This window comes from Pinus tabuliformis, chromosome 3_2 (assembly GCF_031772625.1).
Source record: "Pinus tabuliformis cultivar Carrire ecotype Pingquan chromosome 3_2, CPIR1, whole genome shotgun sequence".
In the NCBI taxonomy this organism is placed as follows: domain Eukaryota; kingdom Viridiplantae; phylum Streptophyta; class Pinopsida; order Pinales; family Pinaceae; genus Pinus; species Pinus tabuliformis.
Window position 1 is genome coordinate 1277112893 of NC_142302.1, and position 16126 is coordinate 1277129018.

General features: G+C 37.7%; 1 protein-coding gene across 1 annotated transcript in view; it reads left to right on the top strand.

Moving 5' to 3' along the window:
• LOC149185400 (proteasome subunit beta type-6-like) overlaps nucleotides 1-16126 on the top strand; it is a 129933-nt gene that overhangs the window by 87467 nt on the left and 26340 nt on the right. Inside the window, exons 6-7 of the mRNA XM_089417923.1 lie at nucleotides 70-181; nucleotides 7948-8021. Of these exons, the coding sequence (XP_089274049.1) occupies nucleotides 70-181; nucleotides 7948-8021 (186 nt within the window). The remainder of the gene's footprint in view (nucleotides 1-69; nucleotides 182-7947; nucleotides 8022-16126) is intronic.

Here is a 16126-nt window from a genome sequence, read left to right on the forward strand (position 1 = left end):
TATTGATTCAATATGATTTTTATTATTAAATATAACAGAGTGCAATGCTTGTGGCTATTTATTTATCAGAACATGCTCCAGACTGGCCTCATTGTTGGTGGGTGGGATAAATATGAAGGCGGAAGCATCTATTCAGTGCCTCTTGGTGGTACAATTTTGCAGCTACCATTTGCAATTGGAGGTAGGCTGCCCCTTTCTTACCTTTATTTTTCCTTGTATTGATGCAAAATATACGTTTTTTCAATAGTAATTGGAAGTAGAACCTTAGTATTTCTCTACGAACCATGAAAAATTCAAAAGCTACCGGAAATATATCCAATTGAGTTTATAATTTGCCATCTATTAAGGTACTGTGCAATCGATAGTTGTGTTTTATCACCTTGCATGGTAGAGATTGATCCATTTTTTCCTCTCAGGAGTCATGATGTTGCTCTCCTATTATCATTAGATCAAAAGAAATTAGATAATGTAGATAAATTATTTTTGCAGGGCTGGAGATGGAGGCTTGGATAAGACCAACCCCCTAATGTTTTGACAGTAGCACTCATTGCTTCTCATATCTGTGCAGCTCAAAATCCATAATGAAACATGACAGCCAAAACCTGGAATGAGTTGCCTCTCAGGACCATCCTTGCTTGCACATGGTGATCAATATCACAAGTGAATCCCCATGCAGTAGGATAGCAGTGTCAGGGAGGAGTGCTTATAATGACCTCATGCACTGGCTGCATTTCGGGTAAGTCCAGATTGCATAAATCAATCTGGTTCATATAAGACGAGAACAATTCAGCATGTTCACCAAAAAAATGTCTTATGGGAATCATCAAATACTATGGACATTGGGAGCAGGTGTCTGTATCCTGCAGCCCGTGATTTCTTTTGATATATAGTGTACCCCATGGCCATGGTGTGCTTCTGGGTTCTTGGACACTTAACACTAAATTTCTTGGATGTTTGTCTACTGAATGCCCACAGTGAGAACATTGCAGGGTACTAAACGTTCAAACCATAATATCTTCAATCATCATGTTTATATCTTTCCACACCAACACTTACGTCAATGTGTCCAAACCCTGAGCCACTGTCATAGAAGTTTATATATTATAAACATGTTTAGCTGCATTTGCGCCATGCTTTGTTGCAGCACTGTTGTGCATTTTTGGGCAGACATTACTTCCACTCCAAAAATTAGTTCGAAGTTGCATTAGATTCTCTCAGGGCCTGTCACATATGCACACGCACATGGTACAGACATCCATATAACCTCCCTTGTAAGGCTTGTACAAGTAAATGAGTTACTTGTGAGGCAGAATCCTTCTTGGAAAAGACATAATACATACCAAAGTTTTAACCATAAGCTGTTGCATAAAGTTGAAAACATTGATTTCATCCTTAATTGAGCAATGTATCTAGAAAGTGTTTCCTCGTGGAAACTGTGCTTGAATGACAAGGAAAGTTGCACCAATTGGCCAGAATTGCTACTCAAAGCCAGAAACAATAGCCCTCAGGATGCTTCGAAGTCACTTCTTTTCCTTCCAACCAGGTTGAGTTTGCTCCCATCCTTGACCCAACAATGGTCTGTGGCAATGGAGGTCCCTTTCCAGGCTCGTGTCTGCCCATCCTCACCCAAAAGCTGGGCACAATATAGAGCCAGATAAATCATTCATGATGAAACATGCTTTTCTTTTGTAAACAATTGAGAAATAGCTCATGAGAAAAGGCTAGTGAAAAAGAAGCATCATATAGTTATTTATTTGTATATGTAGTGATCAAGGTTATATCCATCTAGTTGATCACATTACAATTTTTTCTGAATTAAGACACATAAATTTTGATCTATTGTCTCCTAACATATTTGTTACTTTTGTGTTTAATGACTTAGGTCTCTCCAATTTTATGTAATCGATTGTTTTCTGTGATCTTAGATAGTTGGTAGTAACTTAAGTAAAACTAAGGTCATGATTTTATTGTGTCCAAGTGCTCTTTATGTGGCTATCACTTCTACTTCAGAGGGAATGAGATTGAGATCACTGCAACATACACATATTTGGGTTACAACTTTCAGGGCCTTGGTTTAGTTTAAGGCACTCCTTTCTATCTTAACTGGACAAGAGATACAATTCACTCTCATTCACTGGAGAGTAATAGCTCAATAATTAACAAAAAAGGGATATATCTTTTTTATTAATGCTTGAATGAGTGAATTACAAAGGTGGGAGGCCCTGGCGTAAATACAACCCAGGAGCCATTACATGAGGGGCATGATCTTTGATCGTGCCCTTTAGTTTAGAAAATTAAATTAAATAAATTTTACATAAAATTGCCTTCCTCTCGAAAGAATGCTTTGTCCTCAAAGCATAGGTAACAAAGGATGTTGCTGACGGAATGCTTTGGTCTCCCATTAAGATTTTTCTTTTGGTAAATCCTTCCACTTAATTTGGTATTCTTTGATTACTCGTGATCACAGCTTCTTTTCCCTGACGATGATGACTCCTGGTTCTAAACTGATCTTCCCTTCGTCATCTAGTGTCAGAAGTGTTGTCTGTGTCGTCCGATGTTTGCCAAGTGCCTTTTTAAGGCAAGATACATGGAAAACACTGTGAACACGACTTTTATCAGGAAGGCTTATGTTGTATGCTACTTGGCTGATTTTTTTGTTAATCTGTTATGGTCCATAGAGTTTTGGTGCCAATTTGTTTTTTCCCTTCTGTTTTAAGGATAACTGCTTGTAAGGTTGAAGTTTAACAAATACCTATTCTCCAACTTCAAATTCTATGTAGGTTCTGTTTCGTTCAACTTGTCGCTTCATATGTGATTTCTTGCAATATTTAGATTTTGCTTTAGTGCTTGGAAGACTTTTTGTGTTTCTTCTATCTGGTCTTTAACTGTTGGATGTTTTGTCTCGATAATGACAAGGTCCTTCCATTTAGGAGGTTCGTAATCGTACAAAGCTTGAAATGGAGTCATTTTTGTTGAAGTGTGGTAAGTGGAATTGTACCACCATTCAGCGAAATGTAACCATTGAGCTCACTTATTTTGTTTGTCTGTTGCATAACAACATAGGTAGGCTTCTAAACATTTATTGACAACTTTTGTTTGATCATCTATTTGAGGATGGTATGCTGAACTCATGTTGAGGTAGGTTCCTATATGTTTGAAAAATTCCCTCCAGAAATTGCCTTTGAATTTGGTGTCTCTATCGCTAACAATGACTTTGGGAAACCCATGTAGTTTGTAGACATTCTTGCAAAATATCTCGACAATTTGTTTTGCTGAGTCTGATTTCTTCATTCCTATGAAGTGTGCATACTTGGTGAGTCTGTCGACTACTACGAGAATTTTGTCTTTGCCATCAGACATGGGTAATCCTTTGATAAAGTCCATTGATATTTCGTCCCACTTCTAATTTGGAATATTTAAGAGATGAAGTAGTCCGAGGGTCATAATGTTCTCATTTTTATTTCTCTGGCATTTATCGCATTTTGCTACATATTTTTAAATATCATTATTCATTCCTTTCCAGAAAAATGATTGGCGTGCATTATAGTAGGTTTTAAAAAAACCAACATGTCGATTGACAATGAATCTTGGGACTCTTTGAGAACTTTTGCTTTAAATTTGGAATTTGGACTTAGGTAAATTCTTCCCTTGTACCACAAAATATTGTTTCTCCATTCAAATTTTGAATTTTGAGGAGGGTTATTGATTATAGCACTTGTTTCTGGATCTTTTGCATACTTACTTCGAATATCATTATGCCATTCTGGGAGTGCAACTAAAATTGCAAGTAATGATGATTCTTCGTCTTTCCTGGATAGAGCATCTGCTACTACGTTGTCTTTCTCTTTCTTATGTAAAATATCCATGTCGAAGGCGACCATTTTTTTGATCCATTTTTGTTGTCTGTAGAGAGTGTTTTTTGTTGGAGGAGGTGCAGAAGACTATTATGGTCTATTTGTATTAAGAACTTACTTCCCAAAAGATATTGCCTCCACTTAGCTAATGCATGCATAATGGCGAGCATTTCCTTGTTGTATGTAGACTTGAGACATTTTCGCTTATTGAGCTTCCTGCTTTCAAATGCTATTGGATGACTATCTTGCATCAAAATTGCTCTTATGCCAAAACTTGAAGCGTCACATTCAATTGCAAAAGGCCTAGAGAAATCTGGAGTTGCTAATATAGGTGTGACTTGGACATGATTTCTTTTAAGTCTTCAAAATACTTTTCTGCCTTATCATCCCATTGAAAGGGAGTTCTTTTTCGACAAATTTGTTAGGGGTGTGGATACATGAGCATAATTTTGAATAAAACTTCTATAGTATCCAGTCAAACCTAAGAATCCTCTTAATTTGGAGATGTTAATTGGTCTGGGCCATTCTTTTATAGCTTTGATCTTATTAGGATCTACTTTTACTCCTTCCTTGGATATTATGTGTCCGAGGTACTCTACCTCTTCCTTTCCAAAAGAGCACTTGGACATCATGGCATAGAATTGACATTCTTCTAATATAGTGAGAGTTTGCTCCAAATGTTGTAGATGTTCCTTCCATGTTTTACTATAGATTAGAATATCATCAAAGAATACTAACACAAACTTCCTTAAATATGGATGGAATACCTCATTCATGGTGGTTTGGAAAGTTGATGGAGCATTGGTTAATCCAAAGGACATTACCTTAAATTCATAATGACCTTCATGTGTTTGAAAATCAGTCTTTGCTATGTCTTCTATCCTTATTCTGATTTGGTAGTATCCTGATCTCAAGCCCAATTTTGAAAAATATCGGACAACATGAAGTTCATCTAGCATTTCATCTATAAAAGGAATTGGAAATTTGTTCTTAATCGTTACCTTGTTTAGTCCTTGATAATCTACATAGTCTAAAGGATCCATCCTTTTTTCGAACTAGAACAACTGGAGTAGCGTATGGGCTTCTATTTTTTGTGTTGATTCCACACTTCAAAAGATCCTGGACTGATCTTTTGATTTCAGTTTTTTGGTGATGTGGATATCTATACGGCTTGATTTGATAGGGTTTGACCTTGATTTAACTTCAATTATGTGCTCGATTTCTCTTTCAAGAGGGATCTTCATAGGAAGATCTTGGAACACCTTTTTGTGTTTTTGAACTTTAGGTGGTAGATCTTGAACTTCAGATGGTTCTCTGCTAACCAATCTTGAAGCCAACATCTCCATATGATGAAACGACACTACATATGCTGGTGCCTCCTTTTGGATCAGCTTCATCATCTGGTATGATGATACAATTTGATTTAGAGGGGGTTGGAACCCATATAACTTGTATTTCTGCCCCTCCCATCTAAACTTTATAAATTGCTTTTGATGGTTGGCAGAGTAAGTGCCTAGGGTTTGTAGCCATTGGATACCTAGGACCACATCCACTCCTCCTAATGGTACAATGTAGAACAGAGATTCTAGATTTAGTCCTGAATCTGCAATTTGAATTTATGGAATTTCCCTACTTTTTCAATTTGAGTAGTAATGCTTTCAGCTGCACTTTATGGCATATCATCCAACATATACCTCTTGGAGATGATCATAAAAGCTATTGCGCTTTATGGTTTTGAAACCTGGGGAACTACTTGCTAACGTATATTTGGAGTAGGATTGAGAGAGTCTAGACTGTATTGTTAAAACACATGATCCATCTTTTACCAAAAAGTTACTTAAGCCATCATCTAAGTGGACGCTGGGGGCCATCATCTATGTCTTGAGAGCATTTTCAGATTTGTTTTCTTACTTCATAGGATTCACAGTTTGGGCAACTTAGCACTAGGGAGAGGGATATACTCAGCTCTCTGCTGGTCAAAGGAGATGATTGCTATTAGTATTGGGCAACACCAATGTTGGTTTTTAGAGCCTTTTGTTTTTTGCAGTGCATTGGTATTTCTATTAAGCATTAATTTTTCTTGAATCATCCAAAATTGACAATGTTGTTGAGCGGCAACTTGATCGCTTGGATAGATTCGCAAAAGCAAAATCATTTCAAGAATTTGATAATCAGATTCCACATCTTGAAGGGGAGATTCCTATACTAGATCAACATGTGGAATCTTCTTCTGAAGAACACTCTTCCCCGCATGAAGCTCCAACAACGGATGATGCTTTAAGTGATGTGATTGACAGAATTGGGAGACTCAATCTTTATTCAGTCCCAACTCAATCATCGGAGCAGCCTGGACCATCTGAAAAAGGTCCCCCAAAGTGGCTGACAAAGACACTTGAAAGATATTATTGATGGTACATCCAGATTACTTGGATTGACTCCCTTGAGTCTCAGTCCCAAGAAGTCTGTCCACCCAGAGAATTTCATGTAGTTGAGAAATGGTCTTATTGCTCAATGTGAGTATACTTGACGACTTTAGACGTATGGTCTTTGGAGTCATCTTGGCCAGCTTTGGATTTGTTCTTACCATATTTGAGTGGACTCTAACTGTCACGTCCTATGTAATGAGAGGATTCATGTGTGGTGTCATTTACAAGAGAATGAGTAAGAGGAGATTTTCATTACACATACCAAGAATCCTGAGGGATGATCCCTTGACATTGTTGCAGAGTACATGCTCTCATCATGCTCTGACTCGGATATTTTCTTGAGGATATCCTCCTCTAGTGCATAGTAGCATACGCCTCATCTCTGTGGTAGATGTAAACTGTGGAGTTTCCTCCTCTGTTATAATGGAATCTTCACCTTATGGGTGTCTCAAGGTTGCTTCTTTTTCATCTTCTGCCTTTGTCTACTACTAATATGAGTGGAATAGGCCACTCTTACATTGTATTGATGGATAGAGTCATTTAATTTTTCTTTTACTGTTTTTATTGCATAGCTTCTTTCCTTGCCTTTTAGGCTTTTAGGAGTTGCTTTTGCTCTCCCACTGCTTGCCTGCATCTTGCTAAAAGCCAAAGTATTCCTAGAGCAGATTGTTTTCTTTACATTTAGCCTTCAGTGTCTTGCATAAATACCCGAATCGAATTCTTAGCATACTCTTAAACCAATTAATGTCATTACAGTGAGACATTGGTCAGGGTGATATGCCATTATATGCAATTTACCTCTTTTGAGGTGAATCTATATTGCGATATGATCAAATGGTGGAAATTGCATGTTAATTACCCTTGACCAATTTGGTAATGGTATTACTTTGTTGTGTGTACATGCCACATCAGACATGGTCTTTACTCAGTTCAATATATAGTTGAGTGTTGGCAAAAGTTACATTTTACAAATGCCTATATTGGGCTTTAATATTTTGAGGATGACTGCCCCCATCATTAGTAACAGAAATATAAATAGAAATTATATTGATGTCACAAAATAACGGAATAACTATCATTGTGACTCAGAAACAACTAAGCTGGTAAGGTGCATCCAATTATAGAGTGCTACCTCTGTAAAAAAATGTATTAATAAAAAATGGGAAGGAAGATTAGTGGAGAAAAAGAAACCATCTAAAGTACATTACTCCAGGAGAACCCATGTCTGAGATGCACTCTGAAGATGAAGGCAATAGATAATGTGCTAATCATTGTAGATGTTTATGGAAATGTAACTAGAGATGCACTCTGTAGATGAAGTTAATTGGTGATGTACCAATCAATATAGATGTTTTATGGAAATATAATTAGAGGGCAGCATTTTGGACTCTTTTTGGTTGCATGAGTTTGTGAAACTTCTGAATTCAAATTAGCTGTGTCCGCATTTGGACAATAAATGGAAATGCATCTATTTGCAATCCACATGCTTAGGCTTTGGTAAAGTGAGTTCAAACCAGAAATGGCAAGCAACAATTATTGGTGGAACATTGTTCAAAAGCTTTTCCTGCTGTGGTTACAACTAATCATTTATTTAACTCTGTTGAGGCTATTATTTATCTTTTATTTTAAGATTACAACATTGCTTTGTTTTCCCTTCATCTGTACAGGATCTGGTTCAAGCTACCTATATGGTTTCCTAGATCAGGTATGGAAGGAAGGAATGAGTAAAGAAGAGGCTGAGGTACGTGATAACTTTGCCATTTGTTTTTACTAACAATGTGCTATTTGAGTTTAATTTAATAGTTAACCTTAAGTGATTGAATGTGATGAATTTCAATTCCAACCAATAAGTTGAGTTTTGCCAGTTGCTATCATAAGAAACGCTCAACAGACTTTGTGAGCATACTGTATATCTTGGTTGTTTAAAATGTAGTTCTCGTTTTGTTTATAGAAGTGCTTATCCTCGTTTTGTTTGTTTGTTTGTTTTTTTATTTTATTTTATTTTATTTTCGTTACTTTGTCTGCAAACCAGCAGGGCTAACCTGTGGCCTGAGAAACTGTGACCTAGGGGCATCTAAACCATCAAAATCACCTGGTAATCACGCCCAGCGTGGGCCACAACGACCCATAGTCATGGCTGGATTTGTGCCCACAGGGTTTCAATCCAGTGGCCTTCTCACCAAGGAGTGCCTTAACAGAACACCGTCTCTGACTGATGTACACTGAATGGGCTGCTTATACTCAAAGTTATTTGCACAGAAAATAAATATTTTACGATTTTCAGTAAGAGTTATTATATAGACAATCTGTATAACTTTATATGCTGTTGTATATAATTTTTACTATGCTTCTTAAGCTATGTGGTAGATATCTTTATTCTCTTGCAACCTATGAAGTTTGCAAATGTTTTAAAGATATGATGGGTCTTGGGTTTTGAAATTTTAAACTTTAGTGCCTCGCCTGTATGGTTACCTTTCATCCACATTGTTTAGGCATCGGTATTTCCACATTATTTATGAGCAGCGTTTGTCAGCTCTTTCTTTTAGATGCAAGATAACAATATTTGCTACAGACATTACTCTGTCTAGACTCTAGGCATGAACAGGGTTTTCTATTTCAAAATATATCTGCAAGCATCTATTGCCTTTTCAGCACGTGTAAGGTTTATTAACAATGCCCAAGAAATTTCAACATTAAGCTGTTGGACAAGGATTTTACAGATTAATGATGCCCATGAAATTTCAACATTAAGGACGTGGATTTCACCCAAGGTTGTACAATTATAGTAATGGTAATGAAATGCAGTAAAAATAAGGCATGCCTTTGCACATTACTTGAGTAAAATAGGAAATAAAGAAATGATGATGCCTCTTGAATGTGGAAAGAAGCTTCCATGTTACTATCCCAAGAAATGGCATCGAGTGTCAAATTTGAATCCATCTAAACTTTAAAGTAATGACAATGAGACAGTCAGTTAAGAAAAATATGCCTGAACACAACTTAAATGATAAAAAAAACAACTTACAAGTACGAGAATGCTATCATGGTGATTATAATATATTCAGCTCAGGATATGGAAATATTGTTAATGATGAACAGAGATGCAGGCATGAAGCATGTACAGTGTACAGCATCCCTCATTATTATAATTCAGTTTGAAAGTAGGTGGCCTGTTATTTATATTGAGGTCCTATGTGCACCAATAGTTGGGGAAACATTTGCTCACTCAACAAATTAGCACTTCCTAATGATGTCTTCATAGTGATGACCTTGTGAATCAACTTATGACCTTCCAAAAGAAAGAGTGCCTTTGCAAATTACTTAAATAAATAGGAGAGGAATAAATGATGTTGAATGTTAAATTTGGACAGAAGCTTCCAAATTTTTATATTCCCACCAATGTGATGTAACTTGTACATTGTAAAGTGAATGCACCCTGTCACTGATTTTTTTAGGACGGCTTCTAAGGTTCTATCATCTTTCTAGATGGGCACGCATAGAGCAGGGACCCATTGTCACCTCAGACCAAGCCCCCGCTATTTAGGCCCAACAAGCCCTAACAGCCAAGGGAGGATTCCTTAAATATCCCCCAACAACTGTGGTATGTGTCCAGTGCTTTATGTGGACTCAATGGGGTGGAAGTGTGTTCAATATGTCTACTGTCCTGATGTAAAACAGTGCTAAAACAATGCAGATTTTTAACAGCAGACATTAGTAGCGAAAATAAAATAAAGATATGGCATATGACCGATGGATTTTGGTCTATTAAATGTATGTTAACCAAATATGAAGTTATTTATCAGTTTAGCCACCTGGTTAAGGAGTTACAGTTGAAAACAGCTTGCTCTCTCATATGACAGACTGTAAGCCTGCTTAAAATTACAGGGACAACAGCCTATTTTATGTTTATCAGCCAAACCATTGTGTCAAAATACCTATGGGGAGTTACCCTAAAGTGTTGAATGGCTAGAGGGTGATTATAGAGTTTTTGGGAGCCTCCCCTCTATTGACATTAACTGAAAATGCAATTTCCAATTAGTTGGAAATTGATTTTCGCAATTCTGGGTTATGTTTATTTACCCATACATTTCCTAGAATTTTATTTAATGATTATAACCACGGGAAAATAGAAGAAACTCAACTTTCATATGAATAGACCAATGTAGAGTTAAAAATCCCAAGTTCTAGTATAAAGTACTCCCATGTGAGCTTGTAGAACTTGTTTTTTGTGGCTGAAAAACACAGGTCTATCAGGGAAATAACTCTCTAAACTTACAGATCTGGAACCAGGCTAGATACAAGTGTAAAATGGGTGAAATATGAACTTGTATCAAAATGTAGGTTAGATCTAACAAATATGGTACTTTTCTCCAATAAATAATTTTTGCTTAAATTGACATGTAAAATTGTAAATACAAACCAACAAGTGAATCCTATCCTAACTGCAGAAAATAAAAGTAGATTTTAAGAGATTTTTTTGGGCTTTTGGTTGTTGGAACTATACCTGTGCCTTGGAGTCTCATCTCTTGCTGGAGTGAAGTATATGTCTCTCTAAGTTGCAATGAATGATTCCTGTCAAGGGAGTGGGCTTTGGTCCTTCCAAAAATTGCCTCCACTATTGCTTAATTCACCCTGCAAACATTCAACCCTTCTTAGGAGTGACCTCCTCTTGTGACATCTCCAACCTCTATCCTTTGTGTGCGGCAAAATCCGAGATCCTTAAAGTAGTAAAGCTCCCTTTTAAAGTGGTTTAAAACCCTTGGATCAACCTCACCTGCAAAAACAAAACAAACGAGTGGGAAAGCCCTAGTTGCTTGCTTCCATGTAGCATATGAGGTCCTTAAGGGAAAACATCATGTCTTAGGATGGATTTACTTGTTAACAAAGTTTAATTAGATTTATTAATATTACACCCAATAACAATAGCAAGAAGAAAAACAATAACAAATACCACTCCACAGTTATACAAGAAAGTACAAGAGTTTGCAAATAGATGAGCTCTTTTATTAATGATAGCACTTGTCTCAAGTGAACAAAATGATTACAATGGAAGAGAGCTTAGCCTTTTATAGATGAACTTCCAACAACTAGCTAACGGCCACTTGGACTCTCCAAATAAAAATATTGCCCATCTTCCACAATCTGCAACTTAGCAATTTTTTTACTTCCATGAAAATATTACAAATTAATTTAATTATTCCCTAGGGGGGTCAAATTGACTCAAGTCTCCCCAGAAAGGCCATGAATTCCCTTTGAAAATGATTTTGGTAGTCAAAAATCAAGATAGTAACATATTTCCCCCAACGTGTAGCTTGCTTGATCTATCTCCCATTTGATTTGTCCCCAAAAGGCTGGTGTGAATTGTCCTTGGAGGCTCCACTTCGTTTATTGGTCATTATTACCTTTTAACAACTGTATTTTCGCTCCATCCTCTTGCTTTCTTGGTCTAAGTTGGTTGCAACGGCTAGTAAACCCTTCTTCAATGACTAGATTTGACCCAACGGCTACTTTTTGACTTGATTCCACATTGACTTCTCTTTTGACAATTCGACTCGGCCCCCTAATGCTGGATCTCCGACGTCCTTGCCCTTCTAAAAAATCTGGAACATGGGTTTTCCTGCTCAGGTTCTAATTTGTAATGGGTATGTTTCTGTTTTGCCCAATAATCTAGGGAGTTGCCACATCATCACCTTGACTGCCACATCATCTTGCTCTTGTGCTTGATCTCTAATGCCCTTCCATTGTCTAGTTGACCAAGTTTGACGAAGCCATAACTTTTCACCAAATGTTTTAATTTGAAAATTTCCACATGACATGGAATCTATTAGTGTTCGTAGCTTAGATAGGTATTTCCATGAGGGTCTCTAATTATGGAAATCATCATTAAATGTATCCTATGCTTTTTCTAGAAGTTCACTTTATCAATTAATTAATAAAATGAAGTTTTTTGTTGAAGTGACTAAAGTGGGTCACTTAATGATTAAATTAAAAGAGAGCCATTGATCTCATGGTTAGATCTTAACCATTGAAGATTATGTTTCTGGCTCATGTCAAAGTTATGAAAGAAAGCGAGGGAAAAGAAAAATAAAACACAAAAAATATTCATTTCACAAGTCATGTGAGTGAAGGATAAAATTGAAGATCTGATTTTCAACCACTGGCAACTATTTCAAGAAGGAGAAGGCAACCAATCTTCAACAAGGAGAAGACAACCGATCAACAACAAGGAAAATAGTAGCCATACAACCCAACAGAGCATGCTGTACAACCGTATGGATGGCAGAGCAGGCTGCCTCGATTTCTGTGCAAACTGATTTTTTTGGGTTTACTGTTCGTTTGATTAATTTTTCAGAAGGGAGCTCTTTTAAGTTTTGAAAATAATATTAAATGATGAACTGATCTAGAAGAACATAAATAATTGTGCACTTTGTGTGGTTGCTTTTCTTGTTTTTGGCTACATGCAAGAGTTAATAATTCCAACAAGCAACTAGGTCTGATCTGTTTGCTTAGATAGCTGGTTTTGGGATAATTTAACATGGTTTTAGAAAAATTGCTTTGAGAATAAAACAAATCTATTATTTTCGGGTTACTTCTGCAAGCTTGAGAGACAGATCTCAGGACAGTCCTATCAGTAACCAATGTGAAAGTTGGGGATCGACTTGATGGGGTTTCGAGTTTCTTGCAACGAAAGGCAAGAATCTCAGTGATCTTGAAGTAGCAAGACATGCAAATTTGTGTCCAACCGTCTTCTAGCTCCAATGCAGGTCTTAGGGAGCACACAAATGTTGAAATTCTATGGCATGTGCAATAGAATATAATTTTCTGCTTTGATAATTACTTCTTAATGATTTTCAACTAGTGTTTCTAATGCCACTGATATCATTGCATAATTACACAAAAAATATCAATAGTAAATGCAGTAGAAACAATAAAGATCATAGAAAGACAAACATGCACAATAAACAATATTTTACCTTGGGAAACCCAACGTTGGGAGAAAACTCAAAAATATTTTCTCGAGGAGAATTTGTCTTTCAGAAAAGTTTACAAATCAGAAATTTATCTAGAAATATGTGCCAATGTACAAGTCAAACCTGTTCAAATTGTTACTTAGTCAACGCTGGTCAAACTAGTTAAAAGTCAGTTCTGTGGTCAAACTCGGCCTTGTGGTTAGCTTAACTCTGCAGTCAACTCGCATGTGCGTCATGCGGTCAATTTGCATGTGCGATCAGATCTGCGGCCAAACTTGTTCAAATAGTTCAAACATGCAATTGTCAAAGGCGGTCAAAAAATCAGTCAACTCGACTGGTCAAACTTGACCTCCTTCCTCACACATCCGGCCTCCAGAAAGAAATGATAGAATGATGAAGAGAGATGAAAAGAAGATCTCCAGCAACAAATTTTTCCTTGGACGAATTTCTTCTCCACTAGAAAAGATCAATGAGATTGCTATATTGATAATTTGCCTCACACATGCTTGTATATTTATATAGATCTCTATATAGATATCTAATGTTCAGTGGAGACCCATTAAGGGGCACCTCATCACAAGAAACCCCCCTCAACATTAGAGTAGAATTTTTTACGCCACTGCTAGGTGAAAAATCCCAATCAATAAACAATTCAAACCCACTCTACAAAAAATAGATCACTCCATCTCAAAGCAAGCAATGTGAGCATCGTGGGCCAACCTCCCGTAGCCAAATCAGCATGGACCTATGGGAGAAACACTGCCCCTAGACCATTCACCCATAGAAAAATCAACATGGACCCATGAGTGAATGTATCATTCTCCTCTAGTCAAATTAGCGTGACCCCGTGGGAAAATGTATGCCCGATGCTGCAAAAACATCAACACTCTCTCTTAACGAGGGAGACATTTTGCACCATGGCAAGTTTGTCTCTAAAGTATACAAAATTTCCCCTAAACAATAGCTTGGTAAGAATGTTCACAATCTGGTCGTCTGTGAATATTTACTGGAGCTTCGTTGCTCCCCTATGCACCATGTCTTGGATGAAGTGATATTTGATCTCAATGTGCTTCGACCTGTCATGAAATAGTGGATTCTTTAAAAGCTTGGCACAACTTTGATTATAACAATATTATTAAGGTCATCTCTAGTGCTTGATCAAATACTCTTGCAAGCAGCTTTAGAGGCCACATTGCTTCTTGATTTGTGGCACTGTTTGCGATATACTCTGCTTCTGCTATATTGAGTGCGACAAAAGTCTGCTTCTTGCTATTGCTAAACCAAGATGTCATAGCTAATTCCAAGCTGAAGCAACAGTCGTAGGTTCTCTTTTTGTCCATTACACTCTTGACGCAATCAGAATCAACATATCCTTGCAGCCTTGCTTCACCACCTGAGACGTATCTTAGACCATATCCCACTGTACCGTGCATGTACCTCAGTACATGCTTCGTTGCAACCTAATGTACATGCCTTGATTCAACCATAAGCTGGCTCAGGGAGTTCATTGCAAAGAAAATGTCTGGCCTAGTGTTAACCAGGTACATCAAGGATCCAATCATTTGCCTGTACATAGTGGGATCCACCAAATCTGAATTTGAAGTGAAATCACTTAGCTTCTTCAGGTTTGTCACCATAGGTGTAGCCACAAACTTGCTGTCCATCATATCGAATCTCCTCAAGTTTTGAATTGTGTACTTCCCTTGTCCAAGGAAGATCTCATTAGGTCTTTGCCACACCTCCAATCCCAAGTAATAATGCATCAAACCAAGATCCTTCATCTCGAACTCCGTAGCCAACTTCCTCTTGCACCCAATAGTGAGCCTCTTTGCCCCATTAAGGAACAAATCATCAACATACAACACCAAGATCAAAGAATCACCAACAACGGCCATGAAGTAAAGGTCAAGATCTACATCACTCTTGGTAAAGCCCAAACTCATCAAGTATCCAACAATCTTGGAATGCCATGCCTTGGGTGCCTGCTTGAGTCTGTACGAAGCCTTCTTCAACCTGCAAACGTGGGACTCCTTCCCATGTATCACAAAGCCACGAGGTTGCTCTATGTACACTTCTTCCTTAATCACACCATTGAGAAATGCGGTCTTTACATCCATTTGATGTAACCTCCAACCCATAATTGAAGCAAGAGAAAAATAGTCCTCGTAGAAGTCTACCTGATGACTATAGCAAATGTCTCCTCATAGTCCATTCCCTCTTTCTGGGTGAGCCCTCTCGCCACAAATCTCGCATTGTACTTCTCGATGCTGCCATTTGCTGCATGCTTAATCTTATAGATCCACTTGAAAGTCACTACTGACTTCCCCTCTAGTCTGGGAACTATCTCTCACACATCATTCTTCATGATGGATTAATACTCCTCCATCATGGCATCCTTCCAAACTTGCTGGCCTGTTGCCTTCTCATAATCAATGATGTGACTCATCAATGGCATATAACTCGAGAACCTTTGTGGTTTTCTGCTCTCCATGAAAGTACTTGTGGGAGCTGCATGTCACTTTGCATCCTGCAAAGTGTCCCGGAGCCATCTTGGTCTCTTCCTGGTCACTGCAACATCTCTGGGGGATGCATTGGCTTTGTTGGCTCTACTGACTCCTCTCCATAGTCTGAAGGATGAACAACATGATTAAAGGGATCTATACACAGTTCTTTTAGAGCCTCCTGCTCCTCACTATCAATCCCCATATGAGACTCTTTGGACCTCCTAAAGGCTAACTCTTCATCAAAAGTAACATCCCGACTAACCTCAATTTGACGTTGCCTGTAGGCCTTCAAAGTCTTGGTGTATCCCACAAAAGTACCCTTCTTCCTAGAAGGTTCTAACTTCTTCCTCTTCTCCTTGGGCACGTGGATG